The following is a 23,075-nucleotide window of genomic DNA, read 5'->3' as shown; positions in this document are numbered from 1 at the left end:
AGGAGGAGGCACTAGGTCCTTTTTTATCGATGCTTGGGATCTGCAAAGTCATGTATCCTGACAGCAGCCGTAGGTTGGAGTGGCCAGGGAGGCGCGGGCTGGAGGGACGGCCAAGGACCGGTGGCATCGCCCGGGGGGTGATGGATGTGGGTACGGGCCTCATCTTGCCTGCGGTGATGTTTTCATAGGCAGACGCAGGCCAGATTTTATCAGAGAAATGTCCGTTTCAAATACATGCTGTTTACTGTACACTGTGGGGTGAATGTCATGCTCCTGTGCCAGTTGCTGGTCAAGTGCCAGTCCAGGTGTTTCTGCGAAGGCGCTTTTTAGATATTATTAACTTTGAAATCAGCAGGCTTTTTTTTTTTTTTTTTTTTTTTGCTTTTTAGGGCCCCCCGTGTGGCATGTGGAAGGTCCCAGGCTCAAATCAGAGCTACAGTTGCCGGTCTACAACACAACCACAGCAACGGGGCATCCGAGCTACATCTGAGACCCACACCACAGCTCACGGAAACTCCAGATCCTTAATCCACTGAGTGAGGCCAGATTGAATCTGCATTCTCATGGATACGAGTCAGGTTCTTAACCTACTGCGCCACAGGGGGAACTCCCAAGCCAGCAGACTTTGAGTTTGACCATTTGTTTGTTTGTTTTTCTCTTTAAGGCTGCACCTGTGGCGTTTGGAAGTTCCCAGGCTTGGGGTGGAGTCAGAGCTGTAGCTGCCAGCCTACGACACAGCCACAGCAATGCGGGATCCGAGCCATGTCTGTGAACCTACACCACAGCTCACGGCAACGCTGGATCCTCAACCCACTGAGTGAGGCCAGGGATGAACCTGCATTCTCATGGATGTGAGTCAGGTTCTTAACCCGCTGAGCTACAAGGGGAACTCCCAAAGTCAGCAGGCTTTGAGAAAACAGATGACTTTCCCCGTGTGGGCAGTCCCCGTCCAATCCGACCTTAAGAGGAAACAGACAGCGGTCCCCTGAGGAGCAGGAATTCTGCCTCCAGATGGCCTTTGGATTCTAGCTGTGACATCACCTCTTCCTGGTCTCCGGCCCTACTTGTCCTGCAAGCTCTGGACTGCCGGCCTCCCCACCTGCATGACCCATTCCTGAACTCTCTCGCTGCCACCCCCTCTCCCCCCATCCCAGCCTCTCTTACTGGTTCTATTTCTCTGGGGAACCCTGACCTCTATAAAACTGTTAAAAATAACAACAGATGGAAACCCATATTCCCACGGACAGCATATTTAAATCTACAAATAGAATAACTGGCCCACGATCCATTCGCGAGTTGGGAAAAATGATGTGTGACATAGGTGATGGAGGAGTAGTATCTGCTGCTGTCTTATTCCTGCCTTTCTGGACTTGTTTACCTTTCAAAAAATTAACAGAAATGAGTTCCAGAGTTAAAAGGGTTCTCACTAATCAATGATAAAAAGGGAAACACACCAGGGGAAAACTTGGCAAAGGATGCAAACAGGGGATTCACAAAAGTTGTTAAAATGACATAGACGTGAAACTTGCGAAGGCTCCTTGGATCAAATAAATGCAAATGAAAACAAGAAGGAGAATTTTTATCACCTGAGTAACTGTCCAAGCTGGCTGAGTCAATGATGATATCCAGGCTGATGTGGGCTGGCTGAAACGGCTACGCTCAGGGACGGTCTGGAGGACTGTAAATTAATACAACATTAGTTACAAACTCATGGAGCAAAATAGCGCAAGGCCTTAAACCACTGTCCTTATTTGGACCCAACAATTCTAGTTCTACCTTTTTTTCTACACATAACCATCAGCAGAGGAAAAGATTTCAGTACAGGTGTGTTCACGGCTGAGATGCTCGGAAGAGTAACACAGAGACACAGCCGCAATGACCACACAATGAAATTGAGCACTAACTAAGGGTGGTATTTCTACACACAAGATTTTAGGCTGCCGTGGAAATGACGTCCTGAAGGAGTATGTGGTGCCGTGAAATAACACTCACTACACCCATCCAGGGAACTTATTTATGAAGGCGCTGTGGACCCAGGAAAGCCACACCTAGAAATATACCCAAGAGTAATGAAAACCATGTCTGCACAAAAACGTGTTCAGGAATGCTACTAAGAGCATTATTCATAAGAGCTAAGTGGCAGAAAGAACCCCAAATCTATGCATTAGTGAATGCACGAACAAAAGTGACCTAGTCACACGGTGGAATATTACTCAGTCATGAAAAAGACAACAGTATCGACACAGGCTAGAGCAGGGAAAACCCTGGAAACGTTCTGCTAAGTGAAAGAAGCCAATCACAAAAGACCAGCTATTACGTGATTCCATTGATAGGATATGTGCAGATTAGGCTGTAAAAATAGAAAGTAGATCAGTGGTGACCTAGGGCTTGCAGAGATGGTCCAGAGGGCTCCACAGTTGCAGAAGGTGTGGGGTTTCTCTGGGGTGATAAAAAAATGATCCACAATTCACTGTGATTGCACACATGTTTAAAGTTATGCAGTTACACACTATTTAAATAGGTGAATCATACGGTTTGTAAATTATATTTCAATAAAGCTGATACCAAAAATAAAAAACAAAGATCTATGGAGTGACTGTGCAAAAAGAGCTGTAAAACTTGCTCCCAAATGCCGAGTGTGGTTGACTGCGCGGTAGGAGGACAGAACGTTTGTTTTCCTTTTTGCTTATCTGTCCACTGCACGAAATTTTCTATAAAGGAAGGTAATGGAGAAAGGAGAGGCCAGGGAGCAGCAGGGCTCAAGTGCACGGTCTGGAGCTGGACGGCCTGGGTCCGCCCCGGCTAGCCCTTACCCGCTAAAACTCCTGGAGCAAATCCCTTGCCTCCTCCCTACCCCAGGAGTGGAGCCCACCAGAGGGCGGTTCTGAGGGTGGATTGAACCAGCTCTTCCTGCACAGACCTGGAATAGAGCCTGGCACACCGTGCAGAAGAGAGAAGCACCACTTATCCTGATCGAGCCTGCGTCTATAAGAGGCGGAATGGTTCCTAAAGCGACACAGAGATTCCCTCTGTCATGTGCACGGTCGCAAGAGCGGAGCGTTCCGCCAGGTCGCTCTCCGACCCAGTGGCACTCACGGTCTCTGCACCGACTGAAGCTTCCCAGCCCTGTGCCCTGCCCTTGCCCCTTGATGCTTCCTTCTGGGCCACAGCTTTCCAGCCTGCCCTGCCCACCCCAGAAGCTGACCTCAGTGGGCCTGACCTCTGTCCCCAGCGCCTGTCTCCGTGGACTTCTCTGCCTTCTTCCCAATTTTCTAGCCTGGAGCCTGGAGTCTTTGGAGGCCCTTCCACCACGGCCCACCGCCTCCCAGTTCCCACGGCTGGTCAACCCCAGCTCCCCAAAGGCACCGAAGTCCTCCATTCTCCATCTCTGAGAGATGCAGCCAGCCCACCTCTCACCTGGGCTTGTGCACCTGCAGCCATCTCGGTCCTGCCTCCCCTCCCCCCAGGCCTCCCAGCAGAGATGTCTTTCCAAAGGCACGTGGGTGATGAGGGTGGTGGGTGGCAGGCCCTCAAAGGGAAGCCTGTCCTGTTTCCAGAGGAGGGACAGCCCAGACCTACCCCCGGCCAGCCTTCTAGCTGCCGCCATACACAGAGCCACACAAGAGCGCCTGCTTTCTCACACACCAGGCGCTCCCGTGGTGCTAGGGGAGCCTTCCCAACTTGTCACCCAGTTAAGACATCCCGCTCCGGTTCAGAAGCCCTGGGCGCTTTCCGTCAGTCTGGCGGCCCACGAGTGAGTGACAAATATGACACTCAGAAGGGAGGCGGGGGGAAGGACAGCAAGAAGCACAAGCACTGCTCCACTTTCCAAAGCAGAGCAAGGAGGACGACACCCCCACCCCCCAGGGGGGAGGTCCAGTTCCCCCGACCAGGCTTGGCATGAGACCACCCCCTCAGGAGCCACACCTCCCCGCTGGGGGTCTCTCCATTCCCAGGGCCCCCGGAGGAATGGCGGGTGCAGGACGCCCCTGCCCAGGCCAGGTCTGGGCAGCCCTGTGTCTGTCAGCTTGGAGTGTGGGGTGAGCCCCAAGGACCCCTCGGGGTCGCACACCTACGCCCCTTGTTTCCGAGCTCGGGGTGAAGGTGGGGATGCAACTCTCTAATAAACTTAGCCGAGTTTCAAAATCGAACCTTCCATCCTTTCTGGCTGGTAATCAAAACCAGCCAATCAGCAACAACAGCTGCCACTGCGTAGTTCCCGGTTGGCTCCAGATCGGAGCTTTCTGTCTCCTGGCAACAGAACCCAGCGCTCGCTCAGCCCCATCCTCAGCCCCCCTCGTGGTCTCTCACTGCAAACCACGGGCATCCGTTGGTTGTGCCTTTGAAATCCCATCAGGGACGTCGGCCCTGGTCAGGAGGCCCCAGTCCCACCCTGTACCCCACCCCCTTACCCCCCTCCAGCCTCATGGGGTTTCAGACGCTGCATCACCTGGATTCCGATTCAGAAGAAGGTCATTCTCCTTCCTGCTCCCGGTCCGATCTCTCGGTACCTGGCAGGAGCTAGTTGATCTGCTTCCTAAAGTTTTCCACCCAACGAAGTTTCTTTCTCCATCAATCTTTATCCGGTTCCATCTGGACACACCGACTTCCTTGTAAGAGTCCACCCTACCCAGATCCCGTCTAGGTCTGTTTATCCAGAACCCCCTCCCCCCACATCTGCTTGGGTCCCCACCCCCACCCCGGGGGACGTCTGACCACCTGGCCCGCCAGCAGCAAGAAGCCTGTGGGGTCGGTTTAGGCAGAAGCCTCTCCTCCCCTGACGTTTCCTCTTAGCAACTTTCCAGCCCTGGACCCCCACCTGCTCGTGGGCCGTAAAGCCCCACCCACCACGCCGCCCTCAGAGCCGACCCAGCCCCTCCCCCACTGCAAAATCCCATCTCGGGGGTCCTTGTACATCTCAGGAGGCTCCAGGGTAGAGTCCGCCTTGGGGTCCTTAACAGGTGTCCTTGAAGGTTGGTTTGCTTCCTTAACACGTCAAAGTCCGAGCATCGAACGTCGCGGCCACAGAAATCTGGTTTGCGTTTCAGGAGGAAGGCGGCGGTTCCACGGACCTCGCGCCCTCTGCTCGGAGCGCTCTCCCCAAACACCCCCCCCTTCATCTGGGCCAACAGCCCCCATGTGCCCTCCCGCGTCCAACAGAGACCACATCTCTCTGCGGAACAGTGTTTGTCAAACGAAATTATTGGATGGGCAAACCCAGCACTTTAGGACGTGAATTCCGAGAGGACAGAATGTACCAGGGGGAACGGAGGGCTGCGTATTTCTCCGCGAGACTTTCAAGTGCGGTGTGTGTGCTTGTCTTAAGGAGGTGGCATCAGGAGTGCTTGAAAACCCCTCTTCTGGTCGCTTCCCCAGGACACTCTGACTGACCCCCACCTCCGATTTGGGGCCGGCGCTCCCCTCCTCTGCCCCCGCAGGCCCAGAACCACTCCACACACTGCGATGCAACAGCTGATTTTCTCAGACCCCCGCTCCCCGGGGGCCGAAAGTGCGGGTTCGCGTCCCCTCCTGCAGCACCTGCCAGCTACCAGGTACTCGACGGTTGGATAAAGGAATGTCCAGGACTTCAGAATGAAGAGGATGAAAGAGAAGGTAACCTTTGTACAAGGCACATCCTTTTAACAGGATGAAAGGCTTAACTCAAAGGAATGAATTGTATAGGCGGAGACGCAGGCATCCACAGTGGCTCCCTGCACCTGCTTGAGGAGCCCCCCCTGGGCTGGGGGCATGCACAGATGGGGGTTCTGTCCCTGTGTCCCCCGGGGTCCTCGGGGGCCTGGGTTCTGCAGCAGCTCCCTGCCAGTACAGGGAGATGGGCAGCTGCAGGTGGGAAGGCATTGAGAAGGAAAGTCAGAGTCCTGTCATTAAACGCGAACAGAACGTTTATGAAAAAAAATCAACCTGGACATAATCATATTCCAGCACCAGCCCCGCCGAAGCCCTGGGCCAAGGTGCCCACTGAGCAGACCCCAGGGACCCAAACAGACCCCCTGGCCTGAGACCTCTCTCTGCTTGGTTCCCCTCGACGGAGTGTGTGTGTGTGTGTGTGTGTGTGTGTGTGTGTGTGTGCTGTGTGCGGGGTGCATATGTATCTGCACGGTAGCTCCATGGGCCCCAGGGGCCTCCCCGGCCAGGCTTGGGCTGGAGCAGAAATGCGGTTACCTCACCTTCCATCTTTGCTTCTCCGGCTGCTCCATCCAGCGCTCAGGCCCTCTAGCGGCTCCTGAGAGAGGGTCTCCTGCTCCCCTTCCTCATGCCGAATCCAGAAGCCCCTCTGAACTGGGAAGGGTGGGTTTCCACTGGCAGGAGGGCGGCGCAGGGGTGCGGTATGGCGGGGCACTGCAGGACCGGAGCGTCCCTGGGAAGCAGGACCATGTGCTGAGCACCTGGACTTGGGGGCGTCCTCCTGAGGGGACAGAGGCAGGAGCAGATGGGGAAACTGACCTCAAAGGAAGCGCCTTCTCCATCCTCGGCGTCTTTGTAGGAGACCAGTCCCTCGGTGGGGAGTTTGGGGACACAGCCTCGGGCCTTGGGAACAGTGGGCACAAGACCAGGGCTGGGGTGGAGGGCTCAGGTGGGGGCGCTTCAGAGGGGCCAAGAGAGTGCTTCCGGAAACGTGTCCCCTCCTGGCAGTGCCAGCCCAGGGACAGGAGGAGCCTTCCTGGATGCTGGAACTCAGCTGACTCTGTGGGTCCAAGGCTGTGCTCGCCCCGGGTTTGAGGACACCAACACACGACCCAGACCAGGGACGACCAGGCCCAGCCAGGGAAAGGGTCCGAAGCTCGTGGTTGTTCCCGGCCTAACCTCTGGAACCCCTCCTCCAGGCGAGGTCTGGGACCCCAGCGTGGCAGGCCCGGGCGGGAAGGACATGGGCGCCAAGGGCTCGGCCGCACGGCCCGAGTCCAAAAACTTCACACTGGCCCGGCCTCCCCGCGAGGTGCCCAGGCCGCAGGCGCGGCGGGCCGTCTCTGTCGCCATCCAGAGGGCGCTTCGTCCCCTCCGCCGCCGGCCTCCCGCGCCAGTCCCGGGGCCCGCGCTGGGCCCCCGCGGCGCCGTGCACGCGCATCGGGCGCGCCCCTCGCATCCGTGGCCTGCGCGCCGAGCCCGGGCGCGCAGCGACGCCCAGAGCGGCAGGGCCGGCGTCCCCGGGCTCGGCGGGCGCGGGCGGGCGCGGGCGCGGCGCGGGGCGGGCCGGCGCGGGGCGCAGTGGGCCGGAGCCCGGGCGCGGCGGCGGCGGCGGCGGCGGTAGCAGCGGCGGCGGCGGAGGATGGCGCGCGCGGGGCCCGCACGTGGAGGCCGGCGCGGGGGCGCGGGCAGGGCCGGCTGCTGAGACGCGCTGCTGCCCCCGCGCGGGCGCCGCGGCTTCAATGGCGCCATCGCCCAGGACCAGCAGCCGGCAAGATGCGACCGCCCTGCCCAGCATGTCCTCAACTTTCTGGGCGTTCATGATCCTGGCCAGCCTGCTCGTCGCCTACTGCAGTGAGTACCGCGCGGCCCCGGCCCCTGCACAGCCCTCCGGCCCGGCCCGGCCCGGCCCGGGGTCCCCAGCTCCCGGGCCGCGGCTCCGGCGGGGCGCCCCGCGGGCCGCCCGGAGTCCGAGCGGAGTTGCGAGCGCCGGGCGCGCCGTCTCCCGGGCCCCCGCCGGTCCTCGGCTGGGCCAGCAGGGCGAGGGTCCGCCCGGGCTCCCGGCGCTCGCCACTCGCCACTTCCGAGGCCGGCGCCGCCGCCGAGCCTCCCTCTCCCGACTCCGGGCCAGGGCCCGGGCGCCAGGCCCCGGGTGGCGCGGCGCGTCCCTGCGCGGCGATGCCCGCGGCTGCCCGGCGTGCTGCCGCCGCTCCCCGCCCAGGCCCGGGATCCGCGCCGAGCGGGCGGCTTCGCCGCGGAGCCGCGCGCTCCGGAGGCGGCGGCAGGTCCGGGGCGGGCGGGCAGCGCTGCCGGGGGTGCCGGCGGAGCGCCCTGCCCGGAGCTTTGCGCTGGCAACACTCCCGCGGGGGCCGTGGGGGGACGCGGTGGCCGAGTCCGGAGCGGGGCGCCTCGGGCAGGAGCGGGTCTCGGGCTAGGACGCTCGGCTGGAGCCTCGGGCTTCCCGGGAAGCAGGCTCGCCAGGCGCTTTCCTAAAAAAAGAGAAGTGAGGGGTGGGGTGCCGGGAGAGCCGGCCGCTGCCTCCGGCCTTTGGCGAGTAGTGTCCGGGGACCTGAGCCGGTGACCCAGTGGGTCTGGAGCGGGGCCGCGAGCTCAGGGCTGGGGTGGCAGGGGCTGGTGGGGGCCCAGGGCACAGGCTGGGAGCTGGGGGACCGGGAACAGGCTCGGCGTCTGTTGGGGTGCGTGGGGGTGAGCTGCGCCTTGGGCACAGGCTGGGGGCTGGGTGAATAGGGGTGGTCAGACACCGGGCACAGCCTAGGGGCTGGAGTGGGGGTGCTGGTCAGTGCTCCGCGCACGGTTCGCGGCTGCTTAGGGTGGGTGGAGAATGGTCAGCGTCCCGGGCACAGGCTCTGGGCAGAGATGGCCCTGGCTGGTCCTCGACCACCTGCCACAGGGTCTGGGTCCCCTTCCACGCAGCAGGAGGAAAGGACGGATGCTAAGGAACACCTGTCATGGAGAATTGCCATAGGCGCGGGAGGCGGTGGAAAAATATGGATTCTTTACAAAAAAAAAAAAAAAAAGGCCGGCGCTGAGCCTTGCTCCGCGCCACCACCTCGCAACCCGCGGCCTCCTGGCTCCCAGTCCGAGGCTTTTCTGTCTCCAAAATGGGACCGCAGCGGGCGGGCCATGGAGATTCCGGGGGCGCGTGGTCGCCGGAGTCCCGGGACAGCCCAGCCCGCTGGAATTGCGAGCGAAACCTGGTGCTCAGAGCAGGAGTCGTGCTGCTCGTGCACATCCTACAGTTGCTGGCGACGCTGTGGCAGCGCGCGGGGAGGGGTCTCAGAGCGGGAAGATCCCCTGTGGGGTCGCAAGCCCGGCTGCCCCGGCAGCGTGCCCCTCGGTTCGCCTTCTCTGGGCGCGCTGCCTGGAGCGGTCTGGGGGTTTGAAGGAGGTCTCCGCTCAACCCGCCCCCCCCCGCCCCCCCACACGCTGCCATCTCGGGGCCTGGGGCAGCGGGCTGGGGCTTCTGGAGCAGAACCCTAGCCAGCTTCCTTGGTGGTGGAGAAAGGGTTAAAGGCTGATAAACTCTGGACACACAGGGGAGGCGAATTGGAACACACTTGCTGGTGGCAGCAGGGGGAGAGGGGCTCATCCTGCGTGTTTGGGGGGGGGGGACTGTGGTGCTTCGAGTCCCTGGGCTGCTGTCCCTCCCCAGCTCTAGGGACCACGGCCTTGGCACCGAGAACCCGGCCACCACAGGCTGGTGGGAGGCAGCCCTCTAGGTGGGAAAAGAGCAACTGCTAATTGTTGTTAAGTACATAACACCTCCGCCCGGTGGCTTCCCCGCTTCACACTCCAGGTGCACCTGCCCGGGCTCCCTCCTCACCTTCTCAACCTGCCGCCCCGCCCCCCTGCCTGGAGCCACCTAACCCTGCAGGAGGCCCGCTTCTGTCCCTCCTGGCCCTCACGCCCCTGCTCCAGGGGGTCAGAGCGCAGCGCCCGGGCCTGCCTGCCGCTGCTGAGACACTGGTGACTCCCCAGATCCCGACCCATATCCAGGCCGCCTTTAGGAGGGCTCCCTGGCATTCTGGAAACGGCTCATCCACCAGGACGAGGACATCTGGTCAAAATGCCTCATCCAGGGTGGCAGCCATCCTTCCTAACAGAAGCTTGCGTTAACCACATACTCGTGGCTCTTTCCATTTCCGTGGAATACGGAATAATTGACAATAAGGTAAGAGTTTTGGACACACCCCGTTGCACTAGATTTGCACTTGGAGAAATTGAGACATTTCACTAAAATACAAAGTAGACACATGCACTTGGAGAAATTAAATCATTTTACTAAAATACAAAATAGACATAATAAGAATTTATAGCTTGGAATCTCAGTCCTGGAGGGGAAAAAAAGCACTTTTTTTAATAATTGATAAAGCAAACAAAATGGAAATTAAACAGTTCCTGTGACTTCTTTCTCTTTCCCAGTATATCTGGATGAGAAGAATAGTTGGAATCCACGTTTGTCGATTGTTTTTGCTACCAGTCAGGAATTTTATTACCCCAAATGTCTCTGTGTTATGGAGCAGATATATTTGCACCATATTAATTAGGGAAACCGATAAGAATCATACAGGATTCAATTATCCTGCCTATTAAATCCGGGCGTTTCTCTGCAGCACACACGACGTTCACTTCCTGGCGCTGCTGAAAGAAAACTGGACTCTTTCTTGGCCGGCTTTTCAGTTAGGGGGTGTTCTACTGTTCTTGGCCCAGGGAGCGCCCCCCTCCCCTTTGCAGCCTTGCCCAGAGTCTTATTCAAGGCGATGGGCTCCACCCTCTGGCTGGAGAAAGACCTGCAGTCCCCCAATTAGGTTAGTTGCTATAGTGACACAGCCCTGTCATTTTTCTCCTATGGGGGAAGAATTGCCAGGAAGAGCAGAGAGGAAGGGGCCCTCGATGGGTTTCTTTGGAGACACACACCCCTCGCTGTGTGTACCGTCCCCGAAGCGCAGCGCCGGACGCTTGGGAAAGAGCTGTCTTGGGGGAGGGGATGGGCTTGGGGTGAGACAGCTGGCATCCTCCTTCGTGCTGGTCTGGGGGAACCTCTGTCCTCATGGCTCAGAGCACCTGACTTCGATCAATCGTCCTCTGCGTGGCCTCTCCGGCGGGGACAGGTCTGCCTGGCCCTGGCTCTTGGCTGGGTGGGAAAGCTCTGGCGAAACCAGAGTGGTTTGCCTGGGTGCTGTGCGGGTCCCGAGACCCCGGAGATGCTGGCTTTACAGCATCCCGGCTGTGAGAACAGTGACGGAGGTGAAAAGAATGACGGGCCCGTGGCTGCCCTATGATGCTAAACCTTGCTTGGACCCTTAAGCGGAGTCTTAAATTCCAAGTGAGAAGGCTGTGTTTTCATGTAGATGGCCTGTCCCCTGTTTGGGGGCAGCCATGTAGATGGCGTGTCCCCCTGGCGGACGGCTGCTCCTGGCGTGTAAATGGTGGGAGAAAAGTCTGTGTTTCAAAATAGCAGGGAGCAGGGCTGGGGAGAGGCAATGGGACTGAGGTTTTGACTTTTTTTCCCCAAATAAATCCCATCAAAATTGAAATGTAGCTATAACTGAAATCTCCTGGCCTCGGCTGCAAGTATGAGAAGAAATTACAAACAACTTCTGAATTGTTTTTAATCCATTAGAATCCTAACTGAGCGTGGGCTCTCCGATGCTGCATATCCTATATAAATACAATTTATTGCGTATTTAGGAGAGATTAGAATGTGCCACTTTCCTGCTGTTCAAATTTTATTTCTGGGGTTTTCAAAGAGGTAAAATTGAAAATCCTGGAAACTTAATGAAGTGATGCCATTCAGAAGTTTTTTCCTCATCTTTTTTTTTCCTCCTACTGTGTGTTTTATTTGATGAATTTCTGGCAGCAGAAGATGCTGTGTCTTTCTGCTGCATAAAGGCGGGTCACCTGCCTGTGGGACTTGTATTAGCAGAACTCCTTGCCACCTCCCCCGGGATTGTCTCTGACCCCTCGCTCCCAGCAGCGAGGCCAGGGGACAGCGATTCCCCAAGGGGCTGCGTGCCACGACTGACTCAGCGTGCCAGGTCTTCCGCACCAGGCCTCCGGCCCGAATTCCGCCCTGGAATTCCACGCGCAGACCTGCCACTTGGCATCCCTGGCATGAAATATGGAGATCGACTTTCGTGGCGTGAAGTATTTTCAGGTGACTTTTATGGGCGTAATTATGGGGAAATGTTATGATAATGTGGCACTAGAAAAGGGGAGAAAAGCAAAACATTAAAATCCTCATTTCTTTATATAGCTTCGCAGCTGCGCTGATGGAGAAGGCTCATTTTTGCATTAAGACGTGGTGCTCTGGAGTTAATGACCTCTACAGAATGCCACCTGTCACCCTGAGCCGTGGGTGCCGGTCGAGCGATGGGGAGAAGACTGGCTGACAAGGGGACATGGGTCAGGGTCCCCCGAGGGAGAGGGGATCAGATGCTGATCAGAGAGGGGGCGGGACCTGCACCTGCTGGGGTTTGTTGGTTCAGGGGGTTGTCACTGGCTGTCCTCGTAAGGGCCTGGGCTGGCACACGGGGCTCAGAGTGCCTGGTAGTGTCCCTTCCTGCTGCAGCTGTGCACGCCACCCGAAGACCCTCGAGCTGAGCGGGGGTGGCCGGGCTGTCCCAGGAAGCGGCCAGCCGTGGGCTGCTTCTCCCTGCTCCTCCCTCCGAGTCATTTCCACATAAGGGCCCTGGGTGGCACTACCTGAAACTCCCAGCAGGCAGCACAAGCTCCAGGGTGACTGGGCTTTCCAGAGACGCCCGGCGGCTGGCAGCTGGTCCAGGCAACTCTCCTTCACCCCGAGAACAGGGTGGGGGGCTCCCGCAGGCTTTGTCCCGTTCGCTGGTTTATCCCAGTGGCTGGCAGGAGTTGAGCGCAGAAGCGCTTTTGTCTCCAAAGGGGCCGGCGGGACTCCTCCGGAATCCCCTGGTCCTGTGTGGCTCTCGGGGTGGGGGTGGGGGGGGGCAGGTCCAACTTCGCGAGCCCTTGGCATCCTGGGAATGGCAGGCCTGGGCCCTGGGTGGGATGTCCCCGGGCGAGGCCCCACTCATCTAAATGCTCCCGCTTCCCCGTCCTGGGTCCTGCCGCGGCACCTGCTGTGGAGTCAGCCTCCCCCGGGAGGGGCCGCCTCTCTGGGCACCCCGGGACCTGGCTCCCCTTCCAGCTGTGGGGAGTGAGGCCTGGGGAGCCAGTGCCAGGCCTGTGCCTCAGCTTGCTCGTGTGACGAGGACTTGGGAAGTGTGGGCATCCCAGGGAGGGGGCTGGACGGGCAGCACAGAGCAGGCAGGGGAGCAGGGCCTCGAGCGGCCGGGCTGGGCACCCTGCTCTGCTGGGTTCCTCGCTGGCCTCTCTCCGGCACAGCCTGCCTGACCTCCCGGGGTGGCCCCGGGTCCCCTTTCCATTCCGGACCCTTCTCTTCCCTGCCCAGGCCTGGCCAGGGCCTCTGCGCTGCAGGGCAGCCTCTGGCTCTGTCCCTGTGCCCAGCCTCCTGCAAGTCCTTGTCCCAAACTTAGCCGTTCTCCAGGTCTGTCTCCACCACTGTCACCCGAGTCCCTCCTGGACACTTCAGCATGGTCCTCGGTGGCCCCTCTGCCTCCAGGCTGGCCACCGGGGGGATCCCCACGTACGGCTCCCCTGGAACTGGAGCTGTGCCATCCCCTCCCCGTCGCTCCCCACCTCCTGCCACCTCACTCCAGGCCTCCTAAAGCCACATCTTCCTGGCCAGGTGGCCCTCTCCCGCCCCGGCCTGGCCCCGCAGGTCCAGGGCTCCGGGCTCCCTTCCTGGGACCGTGGTGTGTGCGCCTCCCCCTGCATGTCCGGCCTGTTGACTGCCGCGATCTACTGCCCACCCGGCCCGGCGCACCTGACACCCTGCAGTGCTGCTCAATGGGAAGGCACCTCTGAGATGGACAGGCTCCAGACCTGCCTGCCGCCAGCGCTGGGGACCCCTCCTCCAGGAAGCCTTCCCTGAGTACACTGCCTCCTCTCCCTGGCCAGGGCTCCCTGTGGTCATCTGGATGCCTGCCGTCAAGGCTCTGCATGGCTTCTTGCCCCTAGGTCCCTGACTGCCTGATTCTCTGAGCAAACGCTCCTGGCGCCCTGGGGGTTAAGCTGTGATGGGGCGAGGCGGAGGGTCTGAGACAGACCTGAAAGTCTGGGGGTGGAGCCTAAGGACGAAGGGTGGGGCTGAAAGTCTGGGGGTGGAGCCTAAGGATGAGGGGTGGGGCTGAAAGTCTGGGGGTGGAGCCTAAGGTCTGGGGAGGACTCGAAAGTTTGGGGCGAGGGCGGGAGGATTAGGGAAGGGGCCGGAGAGCTGTGGTCTGAAAAATGGAGTCCTGGGATTTCCAGGATCAAATTGGGTTCGACTGATGTCAGATTAAAAGGGAGAAAAAGAAAACCGTGTAGCTTCTCGGATGAAATGTTCGCTGTTTTAAAAATGTCCCTGGTGGGGCCTGCGCACCGGCCGCCAGCGCGGGAGACTCCCCACACCTGCCGTCCCTCCTCCTGCCTTGAAACCTCCGCCCTTATTTTCCTGCAATGCTGACCTTCCCTGATGCCCCTCTCTTGGGGGTTTCTGCCCCGTGGCACTGTGACCGGCGCGGCCTGGCCACGCTGGGCGGGCTGCCCTCACGGCGGGGTGCTGGGCAGCATCCCTGACCCCCACCCTCTGATGACGTCAGTAGCACCCCGATCCCGTGTGACCACCAAGCCTTGTCTGTGTGTCTCCCTGGGACAGACTTTACCCCGCAAGGGGGCCCCTGGTTTCCTTTCCTGGCGTTTCCTGGTTTGTTGAACAAGAGTCTGATTCTGGAGCTCGTGCCAGAGGCGTGACAACCCCACGGCCGTGTCTGGAGCGGAACAGCCGGCACGGGGCTCTGAGGACAGTCAGCCGGTCCCCTTCCGCGGCAGGTGCACCTCTGCAGCGCGCCGGGAGGGGACGGCCTCTCTGCAGGTCTCTAGGGCTCGCAAGCCGCCTTGGGGCTCCCGGGTTCCTGGGAGCCCCTTCTCCACATCATCATGTGTCCTTATCGTGCGAGTAACTGTGTTGCCGCTGGTGATAAAGCCATTTAGAGGCAAACCTTCTGGATCGTGTGATGACAGGGGAGCCCACCGCCCTTCCGACTTCTACCCACAGGCCGGTTGATGCTGGCCTTCTCAGGGGACAGCGAAGTCCTTGGGCGTAAGATTTGGAGATTTCTGTCTAGAGCCCACCAGAACAAATGCAGAAATGCCTTTCCCTCCAGAAAGTTCTTCTGCAGCCGGCAGGAGCCTTGGCTGCCCGGAAGGTGCCTTTATTCCGTTGTTTTTTGGGGGGTGTGTGGTGGAGCCTGTTGCCCCGATCCCTGGTGGGTTCTGTTCCAGCCTGTGCCCACCAGCTGGCCTTGTCCCTGGACCCAAGGAACCCCTGCAGGGGGTCAGCAGGCTTGCGCTGGCAGATGGAGCAGGCAGACCCCCTCAGCCTCAGGATGCCCCCACCCCAGGCAGCCCATGGCCATCGTCCCCTTCCTGTCACCACCCTCACGCCTTCCATGACCCTGGGGGGCAGAGAGCGGTCCCTCGGTGCACCTGCCAGGATGTGTTGCTGCGTGTGCGTGAGAAGTGTCAGACAGCCCTCGCACACACACGCGAACACCTGTGCAGGTCGCCGGCACCCCCACCCCCAGCCTGCATGTTGCATTTCAGCCTCAGCCCCTTCAAAGTTCTAGTCCCTGGAGATCCCGGTGGGGTGGGGGTGGGGGGTGTTCAAGACTCGACTGTTCCCAATGCTTTTCCTCCCCATTTAGTCCCTTTTTTAAAAATTGTATTTACTTTGCATTATTTTTTAATTAGAGAATGGTTGCCTTACAATGTTAGTTTCAGGTTTACGGTAAAGCGAATCAGCCGTATATATATGAATATATATATTCATTCTTTTTCAGATTCTTTTCCGTGCAGATTATTACAGAATGTTGAGCAGGGCTCCCTGTGCTGACAGCAGGTCCTTGTCGGTTGTCTGTTTTCTCTGCGGTCATGTGTGTGTGTGTGTGTGTGTGTGTGCGTGTGTTAATCCCAATTTGTCCCTTCTCCACCTGCGCTTTCCCTTTGGTGGCCATAAGTTTGTTTTAGACAGTGTGAGCCTGTTTCTGTTCATTCAGCCATGCAAAAAAGAAAGAAAAACAATATGCCATTTGCCGCAACGTAGATGGACCTAGAGAGTCTCATAAGTGAAGTAAGTCCGAAAGAGAGAGACAAATATCATATGATATCGCTTACGTGTGGAATCTAATAAAATCATACGGATGAATTCACTTAGATCTTAACCAGGGCTGTAGGATGCTCAGGTGTGGCCTGGCGGCCTTCTGGGCGGATAGAGGCCTGGGGGCCGTGCGGTGAGGAGCAGGAGGGGCAGAGCCCAGGGCTCCCCCCTGGTGCCGGCCGCCTGCACTGCGCTGTCTCTCTGTGCGTGTCTGTGATTTTGCACCAGCACCTGTGCACACACACCGCAGACACGCATCCTGTCCCTTCTGCTGAGGGGCCTCAGTCTCCGCATCTGAAGGTCACGATGCTAAGCATCCTGCCCGACCGGAGATGTCACTGGGATCAGAACCCACGATCCCAGAACCAACTCCAGGGGTTCGCCTGGACCCGGGCTCCCGTTGCACTTAGCTCCAGAGTCCAGGGACAGGTGCTTCCTGCTTCGGCTCCGGGGCTGGGGGGCAGTGGGTTTCACCGTAGCTCACACGGGCAGGTGAGTCATCGCTGGCAAATACCTCGAATGTGCCCTCCAGCGGGGCAGGTCACTTGGGTCATCTGGTGTCAAGCGGGCTGGGATGGGACAGTGACCAGGTGTCCCTGAGCACAGGGAGCAGGCAGCCTTGTCCCCGGGGCAGGGCACCCTCTGTGCAGAGCAGGGCTGCAGGCTGGGTAGGCCCCGGGGGCTGCTGCTGTGCGTACCTCTGCCCTGGCCGAGCTGGGGGCTGACCCTCAGCCCCTTCCCGGCACCGAGCCTGCGGTGAGGACATGCTGATTGAACTCAGGCTCGTAGAACGCTCGGGAGCTGGGTTCCACCCGCTGTGGTCCCTTCCCCGGCTGGCGTCCTTCCATGTGCAAATGAGGCTGGGGGACCCCAGGTGGCGGGCTGGGCCCAGCAGTTCTTCCCAAGGGGCGCCTGGCACCTGGTGTGTCTGCTGGTGGCCCTGGCAGGGAGAGTGACGGGGAGAGCGGGCGGCTCATCCTTAGGGCCCTGGCAGGGGAACTGCCCAGCAGGGCCAGCCAAACTGTCCCTTCCCACTGGCTTCCCAAGGCGCCTTCTTTTGGTGGCACAGTCCTCTGACCCCTCAAGGGCCTCTGCCCAGGGCTCCCCAGCTGCAGACCCACCAGCCAGGCCCTCCCGGGCACCTGCTGTGCCTCCCTGGCCAGCCCCTCGGTCACACCCACCCTTGTACCTGCAGACATTCAGAGAGACCATGAACGCTTGAGACCACCTGTTCCACCTGTTCCACCCCAGCCGCCTCAAGCCCGCACCCCCCGCCCCGCCGCCCCCACCAGGGTCGCTCCGCCTCCGTCCTGGAGAGCCCCTCCCCGCCCCCACAGGACAGGCTCACGTTCTGGATGGAGAGTTGCTGTGGGGAAGTGCACGCGTGGATTACAGGGGCCTCTCTCCTGGGCCCCATGGCTGTGCTCACGGCCTTGTGGGTGCCCAGTCCGGGCTCTTGCACCAGCCACGGGCAGCCCCCGGCCTGTTCCCCTGCACTCAGACCCTCCATCCTCGATATGAGGTCTGGCGTCTGGATGCTTTGGAGACGCTGCTGGCATGAAGAGGCTCTGGCCACCTGACTTCCCTCTGGTCCAGACTCATCACTTCTGGGAGGGGTGCCCGGGGTGCCCAGCAAGGGGCAGGGCAGACATGGGCGGGGGGGGGCAGGGGGAGCCTGAGGAGCCCCTGGGCCTGCACGCTGTGGGTGGCGTCCCCAGGGGAGGTCACGCGGTGGCCCCGGATGGGGACAGAGCCGAGAGCCTGCCAGGGGCTCCTTTCTGGAGGAGGGCTGGGCAGGGCATGCGGTCCCCTCCTCCTGGCCCATGTCTGTCCCCTGGGACTGGTGACCATAGCCCCTTGCTGTCGTGGTCACTGTTGTGGTCACTGACACAGGACTGGCCCCCAGCCCATCACCCCTGGTTTACCGATGACTCTGGAATGGTTTTCCAAGAGCACAGGTGGCAGAGGTGGGTATGGGACAGCCGGGGCCCCGCACTTTCAGGACACACCCCCGCACGTTGGTCCCCCTGCTTCCACCTGCCATCTGGGCTCTCGAACGAGAAGCACCCACTCATGTCGTCAGGTGGCTTTGCCCGCGTCCTTGCTAAGGGCCGGATGGACCCCTTTCTCCTAAGCTCCACCCCAAGGGTTTCATCTGATGCATAAGACAGTCGATACCAGGCTTGGGAACGTCTCTGAGTTACTCGCGTGTTGGTCAAATCCACGGGTGGCGGTGACGGAGGAGTCTTCCTGGCCTGGTTGACCTGACCGTGAACCAGTCGGCTGGAGCCGGACGGAGGCCGGTGGCTTCCTGTTAGCAGGTGCCGGTGACGTCGGGGGTGGGGCGTTGCTGCTTCTCCAAGACCTGAGGCCTGTGTGATTTTTCTGCGTGCGGAGGGTGGTTGGAAACTGCGCCGGAAGCCTTGCGGTGGGGGCGGCCTGGGAGGTTCCCTGGAGGACATTCCTACTGGGACTTTCAGTTACAAGGCTCGTGCCACGAAGCTGCCCTAAAGGCCCCTGCGTGCAGCGAGCGGCCTCCTTGGCTTTGCTTTTAAGTTACTTTTCTCCGTAGCATGTTCTGCTCCTGCTAGGGCTTCTCTGAACACGGCGAAGGGCCATTAGTGGGTCGATAAGACTCGTGTTAATTAACTGATGCTAATGTAGGGTCTTCACGGCCTTGCTGCCGCGGCTGGCGAGGCAGCCTGGGAGCCTCCCTGCAGTCCCCGCAGCCCACCGCAACCCTGCTTCCCGGCCACTGCGGGCTCTGTGGCTGTAGGGGAGAGCTGTGGGGAGACAGGCTGGCCCCGAGCCGAGTGTGGAGAACCGTCACATCCACGGTTGCAAGCTGGAGAGGAGCACGGGGGCTTCTGGGGCAGGAGCCACTCAAGGTGACAGAGGTGGCCCAAGCTGCACAGATGCCACCGTGAAGACTCTGGACCCAGGCGGGGGAGCGCCTGTGTGCAAATGAACTCGGGGGTCTCTCTGAACCCCACTGCAGCCAGAGGAGCGCCCCAAACTAAGAAAAGAGCGAAAGTTACCGCCATCAGGACCCGGGACACTGGGCGTGGGCAGCCCGGGGGCTTCGGCTTTGTGAGACGTGACACACCACGCGCCTCTTTGCAGGACTTCGATTTAGTTGAAACGAACGTCCCCTTGTCGGCAGAAAGGCGTTTGCCGCATCACTGTTTGGCCTCCCTTACCTCTGCTCCATCCGAAGGCTCCGGGAGGAAAAGGAACGGCTTTTAAAGACGGGAGCCGCCGAAGCCCACGCACAGCTGGTGGCCGCTGGCCGCCTCCAGCTCTGGTGCGTGTGGGGAGGAGGGTGCGGTCGCCATGGAGATTTCACAGCGGGCTCCAGCCACCGTCACCCTCTCAGGTGGTCTGAGGTTTCTGTCTGTTACACCCTGCGAAGAGGGCAGGATGCCCAGAGGCCTCCGTCCAGGCCACACGCCAGCGCCGCCCGCTGTGGGTGGCCTGGAGGGTGTGGGGTGACGAGCCTGCTGGAGGATGGACCCTTGGGGAAGGGGTCTCCTGCGCGCCGCGCGTGGGCCTGCGTTCCTCATGGTGTCGCGTCGGGCCCGGGGTTGCCCCTCAGACCTGGCACCTGCTTTGCCCACCCTCCATTCTCGGGGGCAGCGAGGGGGTGGGGTGTTTTAAGAAACAGGGAGCCAGAGTCAGCGGCAGTGAGCAGAGTGACAAGGACTGGAGGGTCCTTACTGGGAGTGCGTGGGGCCTGGGGAGGCCGTGGGGCGCCGGGCTGCCTGTGGCCATGGATGCTCCGCAAGCCTCCTGCCCGCAGGCGCCAGGCGGGACACAGCTCTGGCTTTGGGTAACCGGGAGGCCGCAGCCACAGCCTCAGCCCCTCCTCTCCTGTGACTCAGGTCTGAAGGCTTCCTGGCCCTGGACGGAGCGTCCCCCGCCAGCGCTGGCTGAGCCTGGCCTCGGTGCTGTGGCCTGTGCTCACCTGGGAGGCGTGGGTGTCTCCGTTCCCGGGAGCGAAGGGGGCTCCTCTGCAGTGGGGGCCCCAGTCCTCCCAGCTCCCCATCGCTTGGGCCCTCTGCTTACACTGGGCTGGGAGCCCCTCTGGAGCGCGACCGAGGCTTCCCCGCTGCCACACTGTCCACATGGGCGGGTCGGGGCCTGCCAGGAGCAGGTGCAGCCGGCGTGTTCATCCAGGTGGACGGCCAACGTCAGCCGTCCATGCGTGGGGGAAGGGGGCTCGGATACTGGTTTGGCCGACAGTGTGGTGTGGGTGTGCGTGTGCGTGTCCCACCCTGTTCCGCCTTGACCTGGAAGTCTCGCTCTGGCAGGTGTTTTACCCACGTGGCAGAAGGGCCTCGAGCAACTCTAATCCACTGAAGTTCCAGGAGCCAGATCTGCCAGGCCACGGGGTCCCTGTGGTCAACGCCTTATCTTCCGGCCCAGCTCTAGCCCAGACGAAGGCCCGTTCACCCCAGGAGCCTGCCCGGTGGGGCACCTCCCCTCCTGGGCCACCTTGTTTTAGGCCACCACATTCAGGGCTCTGTCCCAGGGCCCCAACTGCACGCCCATATTCCCCGACCCTGGCAGACCCCCTCACCTCTCAGGGCTCTGGTGGCCGCGGCTGGATGTGCTGCCCACAGGGACGTGTGCTGCCACCCAGGGCTTCCCAGCCTGCGTGAGCCACCCTCGGAGAGCTGTGTGCCGACCCTGCAGTGCCACCAGCTGCGGTCTTGGTGAATAGACATCTGCCAGGCACCCACACACCATGTCCACCTGCCTCTGGGTCCTCAGGGCACCCTCCCCGCTAGACGCTGTTGGTCTCCTCATCTTACAGGAAAGTGGGGCGCAGGGAAGGCAGGGGAGGCTCCCTGTCCCTGGTGGGGGGGGGGGCGACAGAGGGAGACCTTCTGAGTCTCCCAGCCTGGTCCCGAGGGGCTGGGAGGCTTGGAGAAGTGACCGTGGTGGGACTTGTGGCTGAGGAGGCAGCTGGGGGGGTATCCAGCCCCCACACTAAGACGGGCTGGCAGCTCTCGGACTTTAGGGTCTGGGGTGAGTGGGGGGAGCCCACTGGTGACAACTTTGCCATTTCCAAGTTAGATTCAAGTCACGATTTTAAAAGGGGGAGAGAGAGAGAAGGAGGGGAGAGAGAGAGGGGAGGGGAGGAGGGAGGGGAGACAGAGGGAAGCGTCCCGCACCGGGTGGGGGTCCCAGGTGGAGTCTCGGAGGCCACTGCCGGGACCCCAGCAGCATCTTTTTCAGCCTTCTTCAGCGGGTGGGGTGGGGCCAAGGGTCTGCCCTGGGGAGACTTAGGAGCTTGGGTGCCTTCCATACACCAACCGAGCCTCCCTGTGAGCTCTCTGTGCCAGGCGCCCTCTGGTGTGTCTGCTCGCAGGTGGGACACGCATCCTTTGACGCTGGGATTGAATGGGTTGCGTCTGGCATGCCCTGGTGCTCAGGAACCCCCACAAAAGTCCATAGCCTCTCAGAGGGTGTTTCTGGAGCCATTGACAGGTGGCAGGGAGGTGCCAGACTCCCCTCTTACCTCAAGGCATTGGGTCCTCCCGGTGGGAAATGGACTGGTATGATCTCTTTTTATACAGAGAGAACCTGGGTCTCGGAGGCCCGCAGTGGCTCCGTCTTGCCCAAGTGTGGTGAGGCTGCAGTTTGAACTCGTCTGCCTGACCCCTCAGCTCTGGATCTTGTCATGAACCCTGTGCAACTTCTCCTGCCCCATGGGGTATGGAGTCAGGGCTGCCCCGGGCAGCACCACGCAGGGCACTGCCACCAGCCTACAGTGATGTTTGTTCAAGGACCAGGATGAGTGTTCACCCAAAGGCATCCTGGCAACGTTGCTGATGGTACCACGTCTGCAGAAATGTCACCCTGAGCACGCCCCGTGCAGACCAGAGCAGCTGTGCAGCCCACTGCTCACTCCTGGTGACCTGGAGCAGGTCATGGTCCATCCTTACTTGCAAAACCAGATGGCCTGGTGCTGCTGCCCTGGATGGCGAAGAGAGTGAGCGTCCCTAGGCCTGGGTCAACACATCTGTCCATTTAACCTTGAATAAAGGGCAGTGTTTGCTGAGCCCCGCCTCCTCAGCAGAGCCCTGACCAGCAGGAGGGCTGCCTGCCGCAGGGGCTTAGCAGTGCATCAGCTCACCTGCGTGCTGCCCAGGAGGGCTCACCTACCAACCATCGCAGCAGGAGGCGTTCCAAGTTCACGTCCCAGCTGATGTGGGGATCCAGGAGCCATGCCCACCTGTGCATGTGTGAGCCCAGGGCAGTGTCTGCCTGAGTGGAGCCTGGCAGCTGGGTCTCTGGACAGAGGCCCGAGGAGTCCTTGGGAAGCCCCCCCCCAGGAACCTTCTGGAATTCATTCACTTGTAACCCCTTTATCCAACCAGTGGACTCGGTTTGCCTGACCTCAGAAATAACACATCTCCCATGTCCTGCAGCTCCAAGGATGCTGGGCTCTTCAAAGACAGGATGAATTTTGTCCTAATGTGGGGTGGTGAGAAGCATGCGGGAGTGGCCAACCCCAATGAGGACATGGGGGTGAGCACGTGGGAGCCACTGGCTGGGAGGAGAAGCTGGGGACCACAGAGGATTTGGCCATCGGTGTGTTCCCACCCGAAGACTGTCTGCTGGGAGGCATCCTGTAAGTCCCCAGCCCCAGCTCCAGGCTGGCTTTGAGGTCATTGGGAGGAAGCAGGTAGAGGTTCTTTGTCAGGAGCCCAGCCTGGCCTCCAGCACTCCAGACTCATGAGCTGGGCCAGCTGGGCCCCACCAAGATGTGTCGTGGCCTGTGTCCCGCATGGCCGGGCACCCAGAAGTGAGCATGTTCATTCGCCGTGAGGTGATGCTGGTGCACGAGAGACCCTGAGCACGTGGGCCCCTTGGTCCCTCACTCAGTTCCTGGGTGTGCCAAGGCCACCAGTCCAGGCTGAGGCCACGGCTCAGAGGAGAGTGGGGGTCAGCATTGCTGAGCTTGCTAACTGGTAGCCCCGCAGAGGAGGGGACTAGGCTGGGGAGGTGGGCATTGCCTAGGTCCCCTAGAGAGCAGGGGACAGGCTGCCTGAGCAGGGACAGGCTGGCCACCCCCTGGGCATCTGGGTGTGCCCACAGGCTCCTGGGCTTCACCCAGCTCTGGCTCCACCATTCATGCTTCGCACACGTTCGGTATTTATTG

At 60.4% G+C, this 23,075-nt stretch overlaps 1 protein-coding gene across 1 annotated transcript in view; it reads left to right on the top strand.

Moving 5' to 3' along the window:
* FAM19A5 (family with sequence similarity 19 member A5, C-C motif chemokine like) overlaps window positions 7,282–23,075 on the top strand; it is a 156,922-nt gene continuing 141,128 nt past the window's right edge. The window contains exon 1 of the mRNA XM_021091359.1: window positions 7,282–7,500. Within this exon, the coding sequence (XP_020947018.1) occupies window positions 7,389–7,500 (112 nt within the window). The 5' untranslated portion in view covers window positions 7,282–7,388. The remainder of the gene's footprint in view (window positions 7,501–23,075) is intronic.

Source organism: Sus scrofa, chromosome 5, assembly GCF_000003025.6.
Source record: "Sus scrofa isolate TJ Tabasco breed Duroc chromosome 5, Sscrofa11.1, whole genome shotgun sequence".
NCBI classification, from domain to species: Eukaryota; Metazoa; Chordata; class Mammalia; order Artiodactyla; family Suidae; genus Sus; species Sus scrofa.
Note: the sequence above shows the minus strand (reverse complement) of the source record. Positions and strands in the feature narration are given on the sequence as shown.